At 43.6% G+C, this 24,764-nt stretch overlaps 1 protein-coding gene and 2 non-coding genes across 25 annotated transcripts in view; all 3 read left to right on the plus strand.

The window, feature by feature from the left end:
* The window catches only part of UBAP2L (ubiquitin associated protein 2 like), a 42,258-nt gene extending 17,724 nt beyond the window's left edge, over positions 1–24,534 (plus strand). For 3 of the 23 annotated variants that reach the window (XM_060090598.1, XM_060090603.1, XM_060090606.1), the window contains 18 exons: positions 2,075–2,246; positions 6,456–6,654; positions 7,266–7,543; positions 7,701–7,873; positions 8,913–9,102; positions 9,821–9,875; positions 10,283–10,457; positions 11,071–11,143; positions 12,209–12,404; positions 12,495–12,583; positions 14,104–14,157; positions 14,786–14,867; positions 15,633–15,850; positions 16,231–16,336; positions 21,073–21,140; positions 22,233–22,430; positions 22,847–22,897; positions 23,753–24,367. In XM_060090598.1, the coding sequence (XP_059946581.1) occupies positions 2,075–2,246; positions 6,456–6,654; positions 7,266–7,543; positions 7,701–7,873; positions 8,913–9,102; positions 9,821–9,875; positions 10,283–10,457; positions 11,071–11,143; positions 12,209–12,404; positions 12,495–12,583; positions 14,104–14,157; positions 14,786–14,867; positions 15,633–15,850; positions 16,231–16,336; positions 21,073–21,140; positions 22,233–22,430; positions 22,847–22,897; positions 23,753–23,848 (2,473 nt within the window). In that variant the 3' untranslated portion in view covers positions 23,849–24,367. Of the gene's footprint in view, positions 1–2,074; positions 2,247–6,455; positions 6,655–7,265; positions 7,544–7,700; positions 7,874–8,912; positions 9,103–9,820; positions 9,876–10,282; positions 10,458–11,070; positions 11,144–12,208; positions 12,405–12,494; positions 12,584–14,103; positions 14,158–14,785; positions 14,868–15,632; positions 15,851–16,230; positions 16,337–17,752; positions 18,157–21,072; positions 21,141–22,232; positions 22,431–22,846; positions 22,898–23,752; positions 24,368–24,426 lie in introns of those variants that run through there. The other 20 variants (XM_060090601.1, XM_060090609.1, XM_060090611.1 and 17 more) reach the window with 12 other exon arrangements.
* Positions 9,396–9,532, plus strand: LOC132484794 (small nucleolar RNA SNORA58). Its single transcript, XR_009531343.1, has one exon. It is a non-coding gene; the product is annotated as a small nucleolar RNA SNORA58 (small nucleolar RNA).
* LOC132484793 (small nucleolar RNA SNORA58) lies at positions 14,565–14,701 on the plus strand. The gene has a single exon (XR_009531342.1). It is a non-coding gene; the product is annotated as a small nucleolar RNA SNORA58 (small nucleolar RNA).
* Positions 24,535–24,764: the final 230 nt, after the last annotated feature.

Raw genomic sequence — 24,764 nt, forward strand, 5'->3', positions numbered from 1 at the left:
AGATAACACTTGTCAGGGAATATTTTTATCCCCTGAAAGACTCTTGGATTATTTCTAGACCTGGGTATGATAGCTGTTGATTCAGAATGTCCTAAAGAGAAGTGCAATAGGAATAGGATGTTCAGGATGTCATTACCAGAGGTAATGTGTTTCTTGTTTTCATACATCTTTGTTGGAGTATAATTGCTTCACAATGCTGTTAGTTTTTGTTGTACAACACAGTGAATCAGCCATATGCATACATATATCCCCATATCCCCTCCCTCTTGAGCCTTCCTATTCCACTCCTCCAGGTCATTACAAAGCACCGAGGTGATCTCCCTGTGCTATGCTGCTGCTTCCCAATAGCTAGCTGTTTTACATTTGGTAGTGTATATATGTTGATGCTACTCTCACTTCGCCCCAGCTTCCCCCTTCCCCTCCCCCGTGTCCTCAAGTCCATTCTCTATGTCTATGTCTTTATTCCTGCCCTGCTACTAGGTTCATCAGTACCATTTTTTTTAGATTCCATAAATATGCGTTACCATGCGGTATTTGTTTTTCTCTTTCTGACTTACTTCACTCTGTATGACAGACTCTAGGTCCATCCACCTCACTAAAATAACTCAATTTCGTTTCTTTTTATGGCTGAGTAATATTCCATTGTGTATGTGTGCCACATCTTCTTTTGTCCATTCATCTGTTGATGGACATTTAGGTTGCTTCCATGTCCTGGCTATTGTAAATAGTGCTGCAGTGAACATTGTGGTACATGTCTCTGTTTGAATTACGGTTTTCTTAGGGTATATGCCCAGTAGTGGGATTGCTGGGTCATATGGTAGTTCTATTTTTAGTTTTTTAAGGAACCTCCATACTTTTTTTTTTTTTCTATGATACCAAATATCTGTGATTTTTTTCCACACCAATTCTGCAATTCTCTGACACCAGCTGGGTGTTCTGACACTAACTCTCCAGAATTAGCGCAGACCCAAGTTGACCGCTCAGTACCACAAGACTGCCTTTATTTACTTCAGAGGTCAGCTGTAAATGGGCCACCTGCACATTTCTGTCCAGCCAACTACAAATTTGGGAGTTCTCACAGCCCCCTGCTCAGGTTTAATAATTTGCTAGAATGACTCATATAACTCAGCAAAGAGTTTTACTTGCTGTCCCTGGTTTATTATAACCAGTACTCAGGAAGAGCCAGATGGAAGAGATGCATAGGGCATGGTATGGGGTTGGTGGAGCACAGTTTCTAAGCCCTCTCTGGGTGTGCTGCCCTCCTGGCATATCGATGTGTTCACCATCCCAGAAGCTCGCTGAACCTCATTGTTCAAAAGTTTTTAATCAGAGTTTCATTACATAGGCATGATTGATAAAGTCATTGGTGATTGAATTCAGTCTCTAGCTCCTCTTCCTTCCCTAGAAGTGGGTGGAGTTTGGTGGGGCTGAAAGTTCCAACTCTCTAATCACTTTCTTGGAGTTTCTGGTGACCAGCTGCCTTCTTGAAACTCTGTGAGGGGTCCCACCCTGAGTTACTTTATTAGCATAAACTGTGGTTGAAAGAGACCAATTATGAAAAACAAAAGACACTCCTACTACTCAGGAAATTTGCAAAGCCCCTAGTATATATTTTCATTATACCACAAGTAACTTGAAATATTTTTAAAATTTGGGGAAAAATTCCCCGAACCCTTCTTGTTCCAAAGCTGCTTGAGGATGCCAGCATTCTAGTATGTGGTTTTATATATTAGATATTGGTAATGACAGGTATTCAGTATTAAAATCATGGGTAAAAATTTGTAAATTTTGGCCCAATTATCTAGCTGCTGTATTAAAACGAACATTTGATATTTCACTAAGTTAATTTCACTAAAATTAAAATATTTAACAGTATTAAGGTTGGCAGCCTCATTGGAGCGTAGGTAGATACTGTTGTGGCTCTTACAGATCTGTTATTTTGATGAATTAAGCATTTCACGGCTTTGTGTTTCTGGGGAGTGACTTCATTTTGATCTAACCATAATCTGAGTTGGGTGTTGGGGAATGCTGGAATGTTCAGTCATTATTCATCAAGCTCCCATCTCTCCACCAGAATTGACCTTGCTGTTCTGTTGGGGAAAACACCATCTTCAATGGAGAATGATTCATCTAATCTGGATCCATCTCAGGCTCCTTCTCTTGCCCAGCCTCTGGTGTTCAGTAACTCGAAGCAGAGTGCCATATCACAGCCTGCTTCAGGGAACACGTTTTCTCATCACAGTATGGTAAGTAGGAAACATGGTGTATCCTAACCAAACTTTTCTGCAACCCCAGCACATACATACAGTAATTCCTTTCAGTGATACCCAGAGGTTTGGGGCAAGGTAAAGTGTCTTCTTTTGTCTTCCTAAGCTGACTTGGGTATAGAGATGTCAAATTGGGTAGTAGGGGATATAGCTCTAGGAGAGGACTTAGCTTTGGACAGACTAAGTCATCTTATAAAAATGAGTTAGGAGACTTCCCTTGTGGTCCAGTGGGTTAGACTCCACGCTCCCAATGTACGGGGCCCGAGTTCAATCCCTGGTCAGAGAACTAGATCCCACGTGCATGCCACAACTAAGACCCAGCATAGCCTGCCTAAATAAATAAATAAATGTATTTTTTTTAAATGTGTAGACTTTAAAAAAAAATGAGTTAACATCATTTACTGAATACTTATTGTGCAAACATTGTTCACTGTTATTCTTGAAGAGTGAAAATCGATGACAACCAATTTTAATACTAATTAGTATTAGTAATACTAATTAAACTTGGATGGAAGGTTGTAGCAGTTCCCTGTTTTTTGTTTGTTTTTTGTTTTTTGGCTGCACTGTGCGGCATGTGGGATCTTAGTTCCCCAACCAAGGATTGAACCCGTGCCCCCTGCATTGGGAGCACGGAGTCTTAATCCCTGGACCACCAGGGAAGTCCAGCAGTTCCCTGTTTCTTGGTAGGGCAGAATTGTCATATGTATTCGTTTAAACCAGACATTTCTGAGCTAGGCTTCTAAAAACTTGGGGTCTTCCTGAATCTGCCCACTTACTAGCTATTTCTCCCTTTCTCTGTAAGTGGGGATAAGAGTGCTTGCTGTGCCTATCTTACAGGGCTTCAGGAAGATAAATAAGATAATGGGTAAAGTCTCCACAAATGTGGAAGTAGTGGTATTGGTTATTAACAACCTAGAGCACTTATGGCAAATGACTTGATTCAGAATATTTTTTAAAGTTCAAGGTCATCAGTTATAGCAAAGGCTAAATAACTAAACAAAGATGGTTAGTAAATCCTAAAAGTACTGCTTTTTCTCTCTTCTTTCCTGTTTATTTTACTTTCCTTACTTTCCTGTTTATTTTTTGGTGGAGGGTTACTATAGTTGTAAGAGGTAAGAAACTATGTGTATGCATATACTTTTATTTTTCTAGTAGTAAGGTTAGAGTAATTACTTGAGCTGTAAAACTGCGAAGTCAGCCTCTAATCCAGAGCTGTTAGGGTTTTTTAAAAATTAATTAATTAATTAATTAATTTTTGGCTGTGTTGGGTCTTCATTGCTGCGCACAAGCTTTCTCTAGTTGCGGCGAGCAGGGGATACTCTTTGTTGTGGTGCTCATGCTTCTCATTGCAGTGGTTTCTCTTGTTGCGGAGCACGGGCTCTAGGCTCACGGGCTTCAGGAGTTGTGGCACAAGGGCTCAGTAGTCGTGGCTCACGGGCTTAGTTGCTCCGCGGCACGTGGGATCTTCCTGGACCAGAGATTGAACCGGTGTCCCCTGCATTGGTGTCCCCTGCATTGGTATGCGGATTCTTAACCACTGTGCCACCAGGGAAGTCCTACTCCGTTAGTTTTTTTTTTTTTTTTTGCGGTAGTTGGGCCTCTCACTGTTGTGGCTTCTCCCATTGCGGAGCACAGGCTCCGGACGCACAGGCTCAGCGGCCACGGCTCACGGGCCCAGCCGCTCTGCGGCATGTGGAATCTTCCCGGACCGGGGCACGAACCCGTGTCCCCTGCATCGGCAGGCGGACTCTCAATCACTGCACCACCAGGGAAGCCCCACTCCGTTAGTTTTTAACTGTTGTCTTAAAATAGTTTTTTGTGTTAATAGTAATTTGGTGGTTGATATTCTGCCATGTATGAGTGGTCACAGGAGAGAAAAGGTGGCAGAGAAGGGAGAGGAGTGTTGGGACTAAAAAGAAAAAGAAGGAAGAAACAAAATGGGACAAAGGTCGTAGGAAGATATAATGAAGATCAGAAAATAACTACCAACACCTAAGATATATGACTGGAAAATGGGTTAAGTTCTCTGTGTCACTTTTAATTGCCTTTAATGTCTGGAGTTGAATATTTACACCTAAATCCAAATTCTCATATCAAAAATAAGTTTTCAGTATACTTCCACTTTAACATTCTGTTTAATGTGTGTCATGTGATATGTGAAACTAAACATAAGTGCTATTCTTTTTTCTCATTACCTGCGTTAATCAGTATGCTATTTAATGTAGTTCTTTTCCATTGAGGACCGAGGTTAGAGGATTAATTTCCCTTAAAATTTAATAGATGTAAGTAATATAGGAGCCCTTCCCCATTATCATAATATATGAATGTTAGGTAATTTTCTATACCTTCAGTGTTTTCACGCTTGCAGAATATTTGGTAATCATTGCTGTGCGGGATCATCTCTCTGCCGCAATCCTGTACTTTCAACTAGATTTCCAGTGTTTTTGTTCTTGTTTGTATAGTCTTGGCATACAGACTGAAGTGGGAAAAAAAAGTCTTACCTTGGGTTGAACAGATTGGTTTTGTATAAGCACCACTTAATGATGAAGATCATGATGTGCTTTAAGTAAGAACCTAAGAGACGAGACTAAATCTCCTTGGAGGTTCTTTAGAATAGTCAAGGCCACATGGTTAATCTTCTGGTCTAGGCTGGTAGTTTTACTTGGTAGTAGGGAATAGAGAGAATCCCCCAAAAGCATTAAGAGTAAATTTTGTTTTGTCATCATGATTACCGTGTAGAACTTGGATATACACAGAAAACAATAAAATCATATTGACTCATTACTTGATCATTTAGTGCAGAAGTTGAGGTAGCCCCTTAACTTTGCTTCTTTGTCTCTATGCTAGTTGTTAGAAACATTGAGATGAAGCTCAGTTAGTTGTTTTTGTTCCTTTTGAGCTGTTCAGTGGAAGGGGCAAAGACTTTAATGGCTGAAGTGAATTTTTTTTTTTTTTTTTTTTTTTTTTTGCCGTACACGGGCCTCTCACTGTTGTGGCCTCTCCTGTTGCGGAGCAAAGGCTCCGGATGCTCAGGCTCAGTGGCCATGGCTCACGGGCCCAGCCGCTCTGTGGCATGTGGGATCTTCCCAGACCGGGGCACGAACCCATGTCCCCTGCATCGGCAGGCGGACTCTCAACCACTGCGCCACCTGGGAAGCCATGAAGTGAAATTTTATATCACCTTCATGTTAGCTTAATAATTGAGTATTAGTTGATTTAAAAATTCAAAGGGGAGAAAACCCCTCCAGTCATTAAAGGAGTCCCTGAGAAGGAGGGAGGGGAAAGTGATGGTAACGGTATAAATTTTAATGGCTCTTAATTTTTTGACTGCTTGATATGTGCCATGCACATATTAAATGCTTTATATAGTATTTGTTTAATCTTCCTACACCTTTATGAGGTACTACTTTTATTCCTATTTTCAGATGAGGAAAATGAGGTACAGACCAATTACAAGTAATTTTTCCACAATTATTTAACCAGGATTTGAATGTAGACAGTCTGAGTCCAGAGCTTATTCTATAATGGACTATTCTATTTGGTGACATTCTTTTTTTAAAAATTTATTGGGCCTCCCACATGCAGCGGAGCGGCTGGGCCCGTGAGCCATGGCTGCTGAGCCTGCGCGTCCAGAGCCTGTGCTCCGCAACAGGAGAGGCCACAACAGTGAGGGGCCTGCGTACCGCAAAAAAAAAAAAAAAAAAAAAAATTATTTAGTTTATTTTTATTTTTGGCTGTATTGGGTCTTCATTGCTGTGCGCGGGCTTTCTCTAGGTTTGGCGAGTGGGGGCTACTCTTTGTTGCGGTGCGTGGGCTTCTCCCTGCAGTGGCTTCTCTTGTTGCAGAGCACGGGCTCTAGGCACGTGGGCTTCAGTAGTTGGGGCACGCAGGCTCAGTAGTTGTGGCTCACGGTGTCTAGAGCTCAGGCTCAGTAGTTGTGCGCACAGGCTTAGTTGCTCTGCGGCATGTGGGATCTTCCTCGACCAGGGCTTGAACCTGTGTCCCCTGCATTGGCAGGCGGATTCTTAACCAGTGCGCCACCAAGGAAGCCCCTGGACATTCTTTACTTGTCTTATCTATACTGGCTCTTAACCGGGATAAGTGTTTTGTTTTTGTTTGTTTGTTTTTTGAGTAGTTGAACAAAGTTGCTTGGATGTGGATTTCTCTAACCTCTGTGTTGATCTACAGGTGAGCATGTTAGGGAAAGGATTTGGTGATGTCGGTGAAGCTAAAGGCAGCAGCACCACAGGCTCCCAGTTCTTGGAGCAATTCAAGACTGCTCAGGCCCTGGCTCAGTTGGCAGCTCAGCATTCTCAATCTGGAACCACCACCACCTCCTCTTGGGACATGGGCTCTACCACCCAATCCCCATCGCTGGTGCAGTATGGTGAGAAATATGGAAAGTGATTTGAATTCTTTAAGCATTGGAGCATTACTGCCAAGAGGCTGGCAGGAGTAGGGGTGAAGAATGTGTTCTGAAGTGAGGAGGAGAAGGGCAGCCAACTGGCTCTTTTCCCGCAGTGATTTCCCCTGGTGAGATAGGCTCAGTTCAGAAAGCTGGGGCATAATAATTAAATACATAAGTTGAGGCTGTATATCTCTATATCTCTTTTATCACATTTAGCCCTGTACACATTTGCAGTCTTCTGTTGACCTGAGGATGTTTTGGGTTTTCCCTAGGTTTATTTTTAGTATTTGAAAACATCATACTGCCTTTGGGCTTTTCCATTTTAGGACCTTACACTTTAAACATGGACAATTCGTGGATTCCTTTCTTACATAGGCAGGGTAATAGTTTTGATTTGATTAGATTCTGCTTAACAAATAAAATCCAATGATTGCCACCTATAGAAATGAGATTAAATCTTAAAAGAGGACCTGTTTATATGAGTTTCTGATTCCTGGGGTCCTAATTCATGGCTCTAGAGCAGGATAATAGCATTTTCTTGAGGTTCACGAGCACCTCTGGCCTCATGCTTATTGGATTTCCTCGTGCAGATTTGAAGAACCCAAATGATGCAACAGTGCACAGCCCCTTTACGAAGCGCCAGGCTTTCACCCCATCTTCAACCATGATGGAGGTGTTCCTTCAGGAGAAGCCACCCGCAGTGGCTACCTCCACTGCTGCACCTCCACCCCCGTCTTCTCCTCTGCCAAGCAAATCCACCTCGGCTCCACAAATGTCTCCTGGGTCTTCAGACAACCAATCGTCCAGCCCTCAGCCGGCTCAGCAAAAACTGAAACAGCAGAAGAAAAAAGCCTCCTTGACTTCTAAGGTATATTTGAACTTTTAGATAGATATTATTTTAGGGCAAAGGGGTGTGGGATTTGAGAATTGAGATTGTAAGGGTGTAATTTGGAGGTTTGAAGGAGAAGTTTTTTATTAGTCTTACAGTAAGCTTATAGTAAACCATTACTTTTTCTTCTCTACAGATTCCTGCTCTGGCTGTGGAGATGCCTGGCTCGGCAGATATCTCAGGGCTAAACCTGCAGTTTGGGGCGTTGCAGTTTGGGTCAGAGCCTGTCCTTTCTGATTATGAGTCCACCCCCACCACGAGCGCCTCTTCAAGCCAGGCTCCAAGTAGCCTCTATACCAGCACGGCCAGGTAGAGGAAACAGCCGTCATAAGACTTCTTTTATCAGACCTTTACCAGTTTTTCTAAATCTCTTGCTGATTCCTAGAACTCTGGACAGGCCAAGCCTCTGATTGAGTGAGAGAAAAGTAGCCAATTGTAGCATTTTGTTGAGCACTTTAAAATATTGTTACTAGGTTTTTCCTAACTCTAAACAGAAATGTATCCCTTGGGCACTTCCAGAATGTCCAGGCACAGTTCCTAGAGACATGTACCCCACCTTTAACAGAGTACCTTGGCATCTACCACAGCTAAAAATGCGTTTGACACTTTTAGCCCCTTGGTGTGGACTTAAGCCTACAAAGGGTGTAGCTTTGAACTCCTAGGAAGGAGGTAGCATTAATATATTACACAATTAAAAGAAACCTTTCCAGTAGAACCTTCCCTGCCTCCTCTGATAGCTATCAGGGAAGGCCATCTTAAGCAGTAGAAAATCCTGGAGGAATTTCAGAGTACTAGGGTATTTTTTTCAATCCTTAGAATTTAAAAATAGAGATGTCTTGCCCCAGCCTAGCTCTGTTGAATCATAATTGCTCTTAATGCATATGAATATTTTAAAAGTTCCTTTCAAGAGAATTTTACTTCATAGGGGTTTTGAGAGGGCCAGGAGCTCAGAATTCCTTAAAATGAACATGAGCAAAAGGTGATTTTTCCCATGTTTAGGGTTCATATTATGATGGTATCAAAGGGACCAAGAGTGGTATATCCTTTCTACTGACTTTTAGCCTCTTTTTCTAATAACAACAGGATGTAAGGGAACAAGAAATTTTTCTCTTCCTTTAAGAGTTGAAAATGTTTTTAAACTCGATTCTTAGCTTAGATCCCTGGCTCTATAGGATGTGGAAATTCCTACTGTTGTCAGGAGAAAATTGTGGCAGTTCCTTTTATTTGTTGCTGGAATTTTTCTTTTTGATTGTAATCAACTTACACAAGTAGTGGATCTCCACTGTTTTAGTATCAGTGGATCTGCTCTATTCGTCTCTCTCAGATTTTCCTTCTCCATTCCCCACAGTGAATCTTCATCCACAATTTCATCTAACCAGAGTCAGGAGTCCGGTTATCAGAGTGGCCCAATTCAGTCGACAACCTATACCTCCCAAAATAATGCTCAGGGCCCTCTATATGAACAGAGATCTACACAGACTCGGCGGTACCCCAGCTCCATCTCTTCATCACCCCAAAAGGACTTGACTCAGGCAAAGGTATTGGCTTTATCAGTAAGCCCCTGGGCATTGGTTAGGAGAATAGTGGGCAAAATCTCTGAAATATTAGTGTTTTACTTCTTGACAAATGGTGCTAAGACACCTCTGAAGTGCTGATTGAGAAGCTGAACCACATTTTTGTGGTTGGTGAAATAAAAGTTCTCTGCACTAACCTTGGAGACTTAGAGCCAGAAGATCATTCTCTTTGCACTAAAGATTCATTTTCTTTAGTAGAATCGGTCTCAATTACCTGTTCTCTCTTCTTGGAAGATCTGTTTGCCAGCCTTCTGTGGGTGCATATCAGTAGACCTCACCTTGCTATGTCTTGGCTTGGTGAGGGGGACAGCATATGCTAGAGGCAATGTGGAGTGACTGTCAGATGCAGCCAGCAGAGTAGGTGGTTTGGCTGAACTGTCATACTCCCACATCCTCCCCCAGGGATCACTGGATTTGGACCTTTCCTGTGTCTGTTTGGGGTTTGGGATCTCTTCAGCAGTTTGGGCATTGCCTTCTGTTGCCCTGGGTCACACAGGGTTGGTATATCTTATTTTTGTTGTTTTTACTTTGTTTGGGTAGTATACATTATGTTAATCCTTTCATTAACTTGTAGAATTTCTCTGAAAGAAATTGGTTGACAGAAGTTAAGCTGAGTCAGTGTGCTAACTTGACCTATTCACTTGAGTTTGTCTGTTTCTTATTCCTCTGTTTTTTGTACCAGAATGGCTTCAGTTCTGTGCAGGCCACGCAGTTACAGACCACGCAATCTGTTGAAGGTGAGTGTTCTCCAGGCTTTTTCCTCTCAGTTGTAGAGTTTTTACTCCCCTTTAAATATTTTTGCATTTTGTAGATTGTTGTGAAAAGAGCCCTGCCTCAATGATCAAAACTTCTGGTATAGTCTTAGCTTGGTTCTTTCTACCTTGCTGTTTAATCTCAAGCTATCATAAGTTTCAGGTTCTCTGTCTTGTAACAGTGATAATCCTCTGGGTGCTCTTTATTGGACAAATGAGATCAGTGCTGTGAAATGCTTGGAATTAAAAAAAAAAAAAAAGGAAAAGATTGTACCTAAATATTAGTGGTCCATTACTAAATAACTTACACTCTTGTCTTTGGGACAGCCTAGGGCTGTCGTCACCTCTTAATAACTTCCTCTGATGAGGTGAATTCCTTTCTTTATTTCCAGGTGCTACAGGCTCTGCAGTGAAATCTGACTCACCTTCCACTTCTAGCATCCCCCCTCTCAGTGAAACGGTATCTGCAGCTTCCTTACTGACGACAACCAATCAGCACTCATCTTCCTTGGGTGGCTTGAGCCACAATGAGGAGATTCCAAATAGTACCACCACACAACACAGCAGGTGATTTGGGGTGAGGATGGAGGTTTGGGTTGGTGAGTAGTAATAACAGAGCCCTCTGGTTCTATCTTGTCCTCCCTGCCTAGCAGAGACCACATTAGCTAAGTGGGTGACCCAAAAGCTATGGGAAGTAAAGACAGAGGAGGCTTTTTTCACTTTTTCAACACCCATTCTTGCTTTAACTGCTCACTACCCTTGGCTGGCCATTGTGTTTACCATATGATCTTAGATCTCCTTGGTTCCATATTATGCTGCTTTGCCTATCTTCTTTTTTTTTCAATTGATGTATAGTTGATTTACAATGTTGTGTTAATTTCTGCTGTACAGCAAAGTGATTCAGTTATACGTATTTTCTTTTTTATATTTTTTTCCATTATGGTTTATCTCACAGGGTATTGAATAAATTTCTATGTGCTATACAGTAGGACCTTGTTGTTCATCCATTCTATATATACTAGTTTGCATCTGCTAACCCAAAACTCCCACTCTATCCCTCCCCACCCCGCCTGCCGGCAACCACAAGTCAGTTCTCTGTGTCTGGCCTGTGTTCTTGACTGAAGCTCCAGGTCAGGTAACCATAGCCCTATGGCTAATGGCAAGCTCTTTTACCTTTCAGCACGTTATCTACTCAGCAGAATACCCTTTCGTCATCAACATCTTCTGGGCGCACTTCGACATCCACTCTTTTGGTAGGTGTGATGCTATAAAAGAGGAACTGTGGTCTTGTTTACACTTAAACAACTATCCAACTGTAAGAGTCTCCCAAGAAGGGACTCTTGAAAATTTCTTCATGAGGTGGCAAAATGATAATTCATCTGAAGTTGCAGGAAAGGAGTAAAAAGGATGTTTGAAGCCGAGAGAGGCAGAAGAATCCAGAAATATTGCAGAGCTGTGGGCCAGTTCTCAAAGCCCTGCAAGTGACTTTTTTGAATATATGACTTTTTTTTTTAACACTGTAATTGGGTGGGACTTTGTATGGTATGATAAATTCTGTAAGAACATCCCTTTCTAACTGGTACAGCCATTTTCATTCATTGGTCTGGGGTATGGCAAACATGAGTCCTGAAAATAATCCGTTTGAGTCTGGGCATCCTATGAAAGTAGAGGCCAGATGAGAACTTTTGGCCAAATAATTAATTTCACTGTTGTGATTTTATAACAATTTGTGGAATTAAGCTGAGATGGTAAGGAAGAAAACTAACTTCAGAAGGACCTGTTTTGGGCAAAGGTGTCTGGTTTGTCAAAAGCCTGGGGCAAGGTAATGAGGGTTAAGGCTTTCTCAGGAATCTCTCTTACCTCAAGTGTACTATTTCAGGTTTAAATTCATTAGAACTTCTACTTCTTTCTAGCTTGTGAACTGGTCTGTTGTGCTGGCCTAGTGAAGAAGAATGTGGGAGAGAAGACTATGATATATTTTTCAGACCTAAACTATCTTCTGTCTCCTCATTGGCTAGTCAGTGTTGGCTTCTAGGGATTTTGTCCCCACTCGCTCTGTTGCCTTTCTGAACAGGGTGATAATGTGCAGTGGGTCTGTTGTTACCATCTTTACCAGATGAATGTTGGGGAATGTGTAGCCAGACAGTATTTAGTAACTTCTTCTAATTACTTTGGCAGAGAGCACCCTAGTACTCTGCCTCAGCCTTTTTAATTGAGAAGTTGGTGTGATATAATCAACAGAAGGGATTGTCTTTCCTGACCTGTTATACTAATCACTGTTTCCTCCTCCTCTCTTGCACTGCACCGCCTTTTTGAAGCACACAAGCGTGGAGAGTGAGGCGAATCTTCATTCTTCCTCCAGCACTTTCTCCACCACATCCAGCACAGTCTCTGCACCTCCCCCAGTGGTCAGTGTCTCTTCCAGTCTCAATAGTGGCAGTAGCTTGGGCCTCAGCCTAGGCAGCAACTCTACCGTCACAGCCTCCACTCGAAGCTCAGTTGCTACGACTTCAGGTAGCCCTGCATAGCAGATGAATTGCATTCCTTTCATCTGGACGAGCAAAGTAATAGTGTGACAAGATAAAAATATAATTTCTCTTTCAGGAAAAGCTCCTCCCAACCTCCCTCCTGGGGTCCCGCCGTTGTTGCCTAATCCATATATTATGGCTCCAGGGCTGTTACATGCCTACCCGGTAAGTGAGACTGAAGGATCTTCTCCAAAAGAGGAAGGTGGTATGGCTATTCTTTATGGCTATGGCTTCAGGTGGAAGAATATAATTAAATAATAAATGAGTGGTTGTCACATGTAAGCAAACAAGTTTTTAATCTTTGTAGTTTTGGAAAAAAATAATTTTTTAGAGAGGAAGGACTAAACCTAGACCAGGTCCTCTATTGTGTATTTTCTCAGGTGAAACACAACTTCTGGGCCTCAGAAGCCTAAGGCCAGAGTGTCTAACTGGAATCCCTTTCAGTTTTCTTACGGAATTATTTTCTCTAGTTGGATTGATTCCTAATTTCTAAATTAGGAGTAGACCAGAATTCCTAAATTCTGGGGGTCTATGCTGGCTCTGACCTAGTCAGAGTAGAGTTCCCTGACTTAGTCTGGGGCTATCTGAGAATAGGTGACTGACAGTAGTAGCCTTTTGCTCTGTTGTGTCTTGTATCAGCTTCGTGTATTCAGTGCCTATTAAGATGAAGGATATTTAATTAAAAAAAATTTTTTTAAACATCTGTTTTTCAAACTTATGTTTATCAGGGGATTATGTTTACCAGGCAGGGGTGGCAGGGGAGTGATAAATTGGGAGATTGGGATTGACATATACCCACTACTATATATAAAGTAGATAACTAATAAGGACCTACCGTATAGCACAGGGAACTCTACTCAATACTCTGTAATGGCCTATATGGGAAAAGAATCTAAAAAGAGTGGATACATGTTATATGTATAACTGATTCACTTTGCTGTACACCTGAAAGTAACACAACATTGTAAATCAACTATACTCCAATAAAAATTAAAAAAAAAAACAAAAACTTGTTTTTGCCTTCAGAGAGTCTAGAAGAATATCATACAAATGAAACATCCATTAGCACTTTTTTAATAGCTAACACGCTACCTTAGTACCCAAACATTAAAGAGTAGAGTAAAACGCGAATTGTTTCTGAAGGAGATAAATTTTTTTTTTTTTTGCGGTACGCGGGCCCCTCACGGTTGTGGCCTCTCCCGTTGCGGAGCACAGGCTCCGGACGCGCAGGCTCAGCGGCCACGGCTCACGGGCCCAGCCGCTCCGCGGCATGTGGGATCTTCCCGGACCGGGGCACGAACCCGTGTCCCCTGCATCGGCAGGCGGACTCTCAACCACTGCGCCACCAGGGAAGCCCAGGAGATAAATTTTAAGCCATATTTTGAAGGGCAAAGGAGACAGGTAGAATAAAGCAGGCTATGTATGTATGACTTGTGCGTACCCTACTGCTACCCAGAGGCCAGCCTAGTTGAATCACTGTGTAGCTCAAGGAAAGCTTCAAGACCTTTCATGAATCATGTAATCTCTTTGTATTTCACTTCTTTCTTAAAGAAAATGAAGGAAATAATTTATGTCCTCTTCTTAAGAATGAGGATGAATGTTGATTTATCTTGTCTCTTAGCTCCTTGGTTTGCTACCATCATGACCAGTCCTCGTTCATATTGTTACATGTTTGTATCTTTCAGCCACAAGTATATGGTTATGATGACTTGCAGATGCTTCAGACAAGATTTCCATTGGTGAGTATATGGTTGTAGAGCTTAGGAAAAGAAAGTGATCTTAAAATTAATGTTTGGATTATTCCAAATGTTCAGTTGATAAGTCACAGACTTGGCTCTTTCTCAAGCCATACCTCCATACACATACTTTTAAGATATATTAGAATGTACTTCGAGAGTGGTTCTAACAGAAAGTAATTTTTTTTTTCTTTTTTAATCAGAGTTGTGACATCTTTGAAGTAAACACATTTTAACTTGTTCTAAAGCTCAGAGTACTGTGGAGCTCTTGGGATGCTTCCTGTATGTCTCAAACACTTTGATGATTTCCAGAGGAAGATCTGTTTTCTCAGTAGTAGTAGACTATGAGGGATAATATCTAGAGGTTTGAGAATATTATTGGTACTGATGGACTTGAAGTGTTTCCTGGTGGGCATACTTGTAGACCTTGCCTTGACTGTCCCCATGGCCAGGCAGGGGGGACAGTGTATGCAAGAGTAATATGGAGCTTGTGCCAGTTCAAGCAAGCTTAATCAATGGCTGGATAAATTGCAGTACTCCAACATTCTCTTGCTTCTCACCCTGAATAACATGTCCTCACTTCTGGGAATGAGTGGCATTGAGTCTCTGCTCTTTTATCTCTCTCTTTCAGGATTACTACAGCATCCCATTTCCCACACCCACCACTCCGCTGACTGGGAGGGATGGTAGCCTGGCCAGCAACCCTTATTCTGGTAGGATTGGGATGGGGCTGAATAAAGGGAGGTTGTGTTGGTCTTGGTGGCAGAAACCTGATTAGTAGAAGGAAGGGATCCACTTCTCACCTTAATTAAGATCTTTGACAGAAGTACAAAGTGGATGTGGTAAATCAGGGTTGGTAGATTCAGAATCCTTCTGAAGATGGGCATGTAGCAACTTGGCTTCTCATCCCACTTTCTGTTGTCTCCCTGTGACTCCGGATGATGTGTTGACTTCTCAGCTATTCTCTAGCTTTTTCCAGGAACTACTGTGGTTGAACTGGCCTTCCTCTACTCATCTCTGCTCCTGTTCCTTACTCATGTGGCAGTCTCATTGCCTTGCTAGGCCAGGGCCTGACCTATTGTTGACCTTATTGCCCTGTCATTTTCCCTGACCTAGCATTGTTTTTCAAGTCCAGCATGGAGTTTTCCCCATGGAGGGGAAGCAGAGAAGGAAAGGAGGGGGTGTGGGTGGGGAAGAGATGAAAGAAAATAGGTGGGCAGGGAAATCATACAGGAGCTTTATTCTGGGAGCTGGTTTCTGCGACAGTATTGCAGTCATGCAACATTAGTCCTTGACTAGCACTCTGCGGATTGTGTGCTGAGCAGTGCTAAATGGAGCTGCAAAGAAATGGAATTCAAAGCATTGAACTTTAATAGTCTCTGAAGGCTCTCCTGGAATCATGTGAAACCAGAAGAGGAAATTCTGCATTGGTGTTGGGGGGTGAAAGAGGCAGATACATTTAGCCTCTCGTGTCACAGGTGACCTCACAAAGTTTGGCCGTGGGGATGCCTCCTCCCCGGCCCCGGCCACAACCTTGGCCCAGCCCCAGCAGAACCAGACACAGACCCACCATACCACGCAGCAGACATTCCTGAACCCGGCGCTGCCTCCTGGCTACAGTTACACCAGCCTGCCATACTACACAGGGGTTCCGGGCCTCCCCAGCACCTTCCAGTATGGGCCTGCTGTGTTCCCTGTAAGTACTTGGGCTTGGTCTTTACTTGTGGTGAAGAGTCCTAGCCCTGGACACTATGCTAGCTGCTTTCAAGACTAGATGACTTTTTAATAATTAATGAAGAGGAACAGTTTCCACCTCTGACCTCTTTCTGGCCTGGGAGAGGGAGTGGGGCTGGGATTGGGATAAGGGATTACCCATTCGTAGAATTAGCTAAAGGGGGAATGTACAGCTTTGCTCCCCTCAGACACTCATTCCCTGAACCCATTTTGCTAAGTAAACTGTGGACAGCATACATCAGAGTGGGTAGCCATCTGAATGCCCAGTCTCTGGAGTAGGACGGGTCAGTTGAATGGTACCTGGCTGCCATTTCACTGTAGTTCTGGCCTATTGCTCTTCAGGTGGCTCCTACCTCTTCCAAGCAGCATGGTGTGAATGTCAGTGTGAATGCATCAGCCACCCCTTTCCAACAGCCAAGTGGATATGGGTCTCATGGATACAACACTGGTAAGCTCACCTTGACCCTGGCTGTCATTGGTGTCTGTGGGATGTCATTAAATGAGCTTCAGGGAGGAAGATCTGGTGCTTGAAAAAACAGGGTTGGTGAGGGTGTGCTGCTGCTCCATGTATGATTGTTAATGTCTGCCTGACTTGGGTGTCTGTCTGAGCAGCACCAACAGAGGAGCTTAATACTAGAATGTGTATCCACTACTCATGACGGGAATGCCCTGGCGCACGAGTTGGCTGTTAGAATATGTTGGCTGGCCTAAACTTTGGGTGGGAAGCAGAGGACCCCAAGATTTTACTGAGATGTCAGTGGAGGCAAGTGTTAACATTTAAGGTACTGGTAGTACAATAGGGGATATATATTCACTGAATAGAAGAGTTAAATGGGTTCTTAGCTAGCATGCTGTGGTAGGTTTGGCTTAAATCTCTTTGTAGTACTGCTTTTCTCATGTGGCCCCTTTTTATTGCCTATCTAGAGGGCCTGAGATGTGGAAAGAAAGGAGTAGGGCATGAATACTCAATAGAGGGAGAGTTGGACCTTTAGGTTCCTTCATTTGTATGGCTGGTCTCTTTGCAAAGTCCATTTGCACCTCTGATGGCAGGGAGGGAAATACGGGAATCCTCTGAATGGGTGTTGACCTAAAAGATATTTAGCGTATCCCCTGCTCCCATACCTGACACCTACTCTCCATTTTTGGAGGACAGGGAGTAAGAGTCTTTGAATAAAACAATTCCATATACTTTTTTCAGTGCCTTGTAGATGTGTATGGGGAGGAGGTGGTTGCCATTGCTTGGGGTTGGAGTTGAGGGTTGTCCTTTAAAATTCTTAGCTTAGTTATGGTTACGTGGTGATTTGGATGGAGCTACATCTGTGTTCTTCACCCTTGTATGGGCTCCAGGTGGTTAAAATTGCCCAAGGTTTTCAATTATTGGGAAACTGAGCTGAGCAAAGAGGGCAGTAGGTCTGGGATCTAACAGGTGGAGCTTTGAACTGTGTTGTATGACTTAAGAGTGGGTCAAGATTTAAACTAAAGAAATCCTGAGAGACCCCAATGAGATTTAATAATACCCAGACTCCTTGTGCCTAGGGCCCCCCTCTCACTGAGCAGGTCCACCCTAGTCGTTGGTGGGGAGGATTATAAGCTTTTGTCTTGGAGTGGCCCTATTCCAAGAATATTAGATTTAGGTCTTAGCTGGACCAGGTTCAAGAATTTGAAGAGGTAGATGATTGGTAATAGAAGAAAATTGCATAACTGATTTTGGAAATCCTAGCTTCTTACTTCCCATAAGATTTCAGAGACCTCCTATAACAGCCCTTTAAGAATCCCCAGTTCCCAACCCCACAGAGGGCTCTTGTCATCCCATTCCTCATCAACCTCTAAATTCATTTATTTTTATGTATTTGATTCCTTTTAGGAAGAAAATATCCACCCCCTTACAAGCATTTCTGGACGGCAGAGAGCTAATTTGGCCCAAGGCTGGGGGCTGTGTTTTGTGTGTGTGTGTAAATTTGCACTGAAGTCTTGTTTCAGAAACCAGACCACTGAGGAGAGCCTGCTGAGCTGTGGCCATGGCCTGCGTGGCTTGGGGAAATGAGTTGGTGGATACCTTCTGGGCTTTTGAACTTGCCCTTCCCCCATTTCCCTCTCCCCCATGTGTCTGACCCTGTCTTACCCATTTCGAATTCAAGCGGTGCAGCACCTCCTCCGAAGCATCAATGCACACACCTGCTGTTGCTTTTGATTTCTGGAAGGCATGTAGTTCCAACTTGTAACAAAATATTTGTAGTCTTCAATAAACTGTGGTATTTCTTTAGCTAACTCTGGCGTTCTTTCCGTGCATGTCTTTCTGGACACTAGGAGCCAATGTTGTGCTGTGGATGAAGGGTGGAGGGTGGCCTTTTCAATCAAACCCCAGCATAGCCAAAGAACTGTTAACTTTTCAGTATGGTGATTTTATTGAGGTGGGGGAGGGGAAGTGGCCTCAGTTCCCAGCCTGTTGACTGGTTAGTCAAGAAAACTATTTGTAGAAAATGCCCGGTTCTCCATGCTTATTATAGCTCTTCACTTTTCCATTTAGATCTTCCCCTTGTCTCTGACATAAGCAGAGGAGAAAGGACAAAAAAGTTCGTGTCATGTCATTGTGAAAGGCTGAAGAGATAGTGTTCAGTGCTGTTGTTAGGAAAGTATCTTCCAAGGCTTAATTCCCACATCTGGTTCCCAAAGGCCAAGTGGCTGATTGAGATCAGATAAAGTCATTAGTGACCAGCTAGTTGATGACTCAGGCTGTGGAAACTGTTCTAGCCTGGAACATTGTTCTTAGTCCCTCGATGGCTTTTCAGGGATTGTGGATTATTAGTCGTTTTGCACTTGTGGGTATAGCTAAGAATGTGTGGGAAAGGTTTGGTTAGACATCTCCTTGACTATGGAAATTCTCATCCCCTCTCAGTCGAACTGGTACACCATCAGCCCTTCGTTCATAGAGCTAACTTGGACAGTGAGAACCCTGTCCTTGGTTAATTGGAAACCCAGATACTTCACTTACTTTGTATTTGTTCCCAGCCCTCTGGAGTAATTTTGTACTGTGAGTCAGATCAGCTTTCCCAGGGGCTGCCATGCTGGGAGAGATTGGCTCTCTCTCCTCCCGGCTATCCACATTGTGTTTGTATGATCATCACTGCTTGGAAGTGGGGGTAACCAGCGGGTGTTGACTGTTGGAAGGAAAGCAAGAAAACTCCGTAGTCTGAGGAGATTGCTAATTACTGGTGAACGATAGGTAGGGAAACCAATGCCCATTATTTTCTGGGGTCTCAGATGCTTACACTGAGGCCATTTAGGGCTACTACACAAAGTATTCTCTTTTTTCCAGCATTTCCAGTTGTTTCAACCAACAGGCTAATTAAGGCCTCTAGACTAGAAGCTGTTTTTTAGCTAGTCCACCCTCTGGAAAGGATGAGACCAGGTAGCGGCACATTGGAACTAAATTCCTCCCTACCACCCGGCTTGAGAATCGGCCATTTCTCCCATTCTGTATGGGATGACCAAGTGGTGTCAGCAAGCTGTTTGAGCCTTTGCAGTAAAGATCATTGTCTCTTCTGGTTTCCCTCAAAAATGTTGCATTTATATCCTGTTACACCTTACTCTCAACCCTTCCACACAAACCTCCTCATTAGCTTAGCTTTTTCCACAAATGAACTCCTGTTCTTAAAGTTATGCCTATTACCAGTGATTTGCCAAATGGGCACCTGGGGCTTGAAAAGCGAAGGGAAAAAACTATTCCGTTAGTTCCTTTATTGTCCCCTTTTCCTTCAGTGCCTTTAAAGTGTAGAGTTGATACTTTGGAGATGGGGAAGTATTTTCTCATGCTTGGTTTCTGTAGTTCTGTTCTTTTCCTAGTTGGTGTTTGCTCCTCCCTAGAACTACCTGGACTTGTGATGTGGGAGGGTTCTCCAGGATAAGATGCCACTTCTCCTGGGAAGATTCTAAAGTGGCTGTCCAAGGTGGGCTTAGCTTTTGAAGGCTGCCTTAGTCTAGAGAGGATTTGGGTTCTGGAGTTTGAAGGGAGATGGCTGTTGAATTGTGGGTGAATGGAGAATTCCTCATTTGTGATTTGGTCAGTTTAGTTCTTCCAAAAAACTCTGAACAAAGTGTTCCTAACAGCAGAGGAGAACGATCCAAAGACATAAACTGAAATGCAAAGTTTTTCTGAGGTTTCATTTTATCTCACTTCCTGAAAACTAACAGATCTTTAGAAAGGATGCTCTAAATTCCTAGTTAAATTTGAGTTACTTTTCCTTCAATATTGGTATACAGTTTCTCAAGTAAGTTGCTGGGTTATTTTACCTGATGGCTTTTTCCTATCCTTGACTTATTGCCCCATACCCTAGGAGGTACAGTATGTGTATTTCAGTTTAAGGAGTACAAATCAAAATGGAGAATTGTACTATTGTGGTTTCCTTAAAATTGTAGTTGGTGGTAGAGAGGTTTTCAACAGGAAACATGTAAGTTGCTGGAGTATGGATTAGAGCTTTTATCTCATGGAAAGGCTGAAGTTGTAAACTAGAATGACAGTTGGATTTTTGTGTTCCACCTAGGCTGTAGGAGAGAGCCTACCCCTGTCTACCTTCCTTACCCCTCTCTCTCCATGCTTTGGCTTAAACTGAGCAAATGGAAATTAGCCTTTGCGCCAGCTCTTTAAATCATAAGTCTGTAGCGTAGAATTGCCAAGACTCTGGGGAAGCTGGACTAAGTAAACTGAGGCTCCGAGAATGAAAGTGCTCTTGGGGGTTGAATAGGAGTGCTCCTCTAATACTTACCTTATGCTGTGGAGGCATGGATTTTGAACCTGTTCAGGAGCAGCACTGCAGAACTGAGTGGAGTTTGGGTCAGTTGATGTGAAATGGACGTTAAAAGTTTAATACAATCCTGTTGGGCTTTGGCACAGAGAAGTGTTTTGAAAACCATATGCTAGTGAGGTTTGGCTATATTCCCTAGTCCTCCCCAATACGACACACCTCCCTCTCACATAAATACTCGGTACACATCTGGAAAGGGCAGGAGAACCTAGGGAGCTTTTGTGTCATGAACTCTTATCCCTCAGGACTGATATGAAGCTGGAAAAACAGACCAAAATTCCCTTGCAGTACTATAGCTAGAAGGGCTACACACATCATCTCCCAGGGATGGGGCCAGGCAGCTAGCTGAGCTAATCCTCCTGTCTGTTTCCTCCTCCCCCAGGTGTATCAGTCACCTCCAGTAACACAGGCGTGCCAGATATCTCGGGTTCTGTGTACTCCAAAACCCAGGTAGGTGCCTGGCTCTGGATAGAAGTGGAAAAAGAGATGACATAGAGGAGGTGGAGTTGGAATGATAGAAGTACAGTGAACATGGGAATTCCCTGGCAGTTCAGTGGTTAGGACTTGGCGCTGTCATTGCCATGGCCCAGGTTCAGTCCCTGGTCGGGGAACTAAGATCCTGCAAGCTGAGTGGCGTGGCCAAAGGGGGAAAAAAATACAGTGAACAAGAACAACTCTAAGAGAGGTGTCAGGAAATCCATTCTACTAGAAAATGAGTGTCTCTAAATCTCAGTTTCTTGAAGAAGTTTAAATTTAGCCCTCTGGGAAAAAGCAAGAAAAATGTTACAGGAAGCTGCAGTGGGGTAAATTGTTGTGATATGTCATGTGATTTACTGTGCAACTGTCCTGGCCCTTTACATACCCACTCCCAACCTTTTCATAAGTTTCCGAGAGAACAGATATGGAATGAAGGGAAACTAGTTCTTTCCATTCTTTCTGTAAGTATATCTATAAACAGAGTAGGAGAGGACACAACCCAGCAGCTAAAGTGAGGCATCTGAATTATCCACAGATTTGTATTGTGTTGCTCCCTGCAACACACACCATAAATAAGTAAAAGTTTGATGTAAAGTATTAGGAGTTGTGGTGGAGTTTTTCATGGCCAAGACCATTAACACTCAAGATACCTCAGTGTGTATTCATTTCTTTTGAAATATCCAAGGAGTTCTCATTTTTACCCAGCTCCAGGGGTATCCCTATTTGTGCTAAGAGTAGTTAGCAGATTTCACTGTGTTCATGAATGCTGTTAGAATTTACGAAGTGCTCTCACATCTATCCTCTCATTTGGTCCTTAAAACTGAGAGGTTAATAGCATCCCTGATTCATGTTAAGAGAAAATGAGGCTGAGAGATTAATTTTCTCAGGTTCACACAGCTGTTAAAGGGTAGAGCTGAGGCTAAGACCTGAATGTCTGACTTCAGGTGCAGCATTCATTCTCTGACACCATGCTGCTTTCTGAGGGTGGGGGATCTTGCGTTCAGAAATTCTGAGGATTAGTTTGCTGATCCCTTTTACTCTCTCTTCTCCCATTCTCCTGGATAGCAGTCCTTTGAGAAACAAGGTTTTCATTCCGGTACTCCTGCTGCCTCCTTCAACTTGCCTTCAGCCCTAGGAAGTGGGGGGCCCATCAATCCGGCCACAGCTGCTGCCTACCCACCTGCCCCCTTTATGCACATTCTGACCCCCCATCAGCAACCGCACTCCCAGATCCTTCACCATCACCTGCAGCAGGATGGCCAGGTAATAGCCCTTCCCCCTCTTTCCTTTCCCTTCCTCTTCCTTCCTATACCGTAAAACTACCTCCCCTTTCCTTTTCTTCCCCTTCCTCACCACCACCTTCACCCAATCCTCCCCAGCGCCAGCCATGGGCACACAGCACATACAGACACAAGCGCACACAACACGAGTGGCCGGCAAAGGAGATGTCAGAGAAGAGGCCAGATTGAAACCTTTTTTGCCCAGTTCCTTTGGTGCCTTTCTCCTCCACCTCCTCCCATAGCACTGTTGTCCTCATCCTATCAGACCTGGGTCACACCTCCCCTCTTACCTCTCCCAGCCTTCCCCCTTCCCTGACATTATAGCTTTCCCTTCTAATGGTGGAGTTCTTTTGTCAAAGTTTGTCCCTTTATTTTCCATATATCCTGGTTCTGCCTCAGCTACCATATTTGCAGATGATTCTCTGTTGCCAGCGCCAGCAGGAGGAGCAGGTAATGAAACTGAATGATGATATGCTTGAACCCACTCCTTTTCAGTCCCCATTTCACCTCCACAGTCTCAGGGAACTTGAAGAGAAAAGATTGCACGGTCACAAATCGGGATACACAAACACAAACACCTTGCTGAGCTCTCTGGCCTCCCGTTCCTCTCTTGTCCTCCTCTCCTCAGTGTCCTCTTTTTCTTTCTACCCTTCCCTGACTCTTGAAACACTTGGTTACTGGAATGGAAAGGATTCTTGGGGCAGCATCTGGAGCCTGGGGCCTCAGACTGTCTCTCTTACCTTTCCTGAAATGGGCTCGCAGATGTGATGTGTGGTAGGGGTGGGGAGCCCTGGGGTGGTGCAGTGACCTCTCCCCCTTCCTCATAGGTGATTGCGGAGCTAGAATAAGGGCTGCCTTGCTCTCAAAGACAGATGTCCAAATTGAGGCATTCATGGGGATCAGTGAAAGTGAAATCACCTTGTGATCACTCATCTCCAACAGGCTATAATTCTCTCTAGAGAGTAGCCTTTCCTCGGATCAGGGGAGGGTGGGTTTGGGGGGTGAGGAGAAGGTGAAATTGAAAATTAGTAGAACTGATGCACTATCTTGTCTCTAAAAGTATCCCACCCTCTTTTCATCTTTCCCTTATTTAAAGTTTTAAAGTGTTTTTTTACTTGTCAGAGGTGCTCTAACTGCTGTATAAAACAAATTTCCTATGGTTGAGAAGTAAGATTCAGAGTAGTTTCTAAGCAAGGGGAATGGGAGAGTAAAACAATTTCCACATTTCCACCTGAAGATGTCAGAAATTTGTCCCACTAACTAGACATCTTTTTCCTCCCCATTCACCCTCCCATTCCCCTGCAGACGGGCAGCGGGCAACGTAGCCAGACCAGCTCCATCCCGCAGAAGCCCCAGACCAACAAGTCTGCCTACAACAGCTACAGCTGGGGGGCCAACTGAGGCCCTGACTCTCTTCTCCCGGTCCCATCTTCTGAGAGGGCTTCTCAGCCTGGCAACTATGGAAACAGCATCAAAGAGAGAAGGGAATGTGGGGGGGTTCCACTGCCCCCACCCCCAGCAGCCCATCCCATGCCTCAGCTTCATGTCTGTCCCATTCCCATACCATCCCCACTCTGTTGTATGTATTATAGGATTTGTATTTTCTCCTGTTTTTTTTCTTCCTTTCCTCTCCTCCTCCCCCCTTGCATTCAAGGTTATGAAACTTTGCTGTGGGCCCTGCCCTCCCTTCTGCTCCTCCTGTTCACCCTGGTGGTGTGTGGGTGAGGTAGGGAGGGGGGACCCCCAAATATATATCAGCCCAACAGCCCTAAGTCTCCTCCTTTATTATTAGGAAACAAAACAACAACAACAAAAAATGGCATCATGAATATGAACAGCATTGTCAGATGAATTAGTTGAAGTGTTTTTTTGTTTTTTTTTTTTTGTACTGTGTCCTCAAATTTAATGGATTAATGTGTCTTGTATATATAAAAAGAAAACCTCTACCTTCAGCCTCTGCCCATTCTTGCTCCATCTAGGATATCCTCAGTCTCGTCGATGACCAGCTTGGTGAATAAGTATTACTGTACCAACTGGGCCTTCTCTAGCAGGCCCCGAAGGCAGTGGAATAAAATGAAATCTTCGCCCTTTAAGAACTCCTCTGACCTTAATGTGCTAGTCTTGCCCTTGAGGGCATTCCCTCCCCCCACCCCCCAAGAATTACACAGCGTGGTGCCTGGAAAGAATCACTGCAAGTCTCCATTTCCTCCAGATCTTCAGCAGATTTTAGGCAGTGGAGGGATAGCAGATATTGGGTGGAAAGGGAGAGGGTTAAGCAGGAGTTGAAAGAAATGGCTTTGTAGAATCAAAATTTAAT

The sequence above is a fragment of the Mesoplodon densirostris genome, chromosome 2 (genome assembly GCF_025265405.1).
Source record: "Mesoplodon densirostris isolate mMesDen1 chromosome 2, mMesDen1 primary haplotype, whole genome shotgun sequence".
NCBI lineage: Eukaryota > Metazoa > Chordata > Mammalia > Artiodactyla > Ziphiidae > Mesoplodon > Mesoplodon densirostris.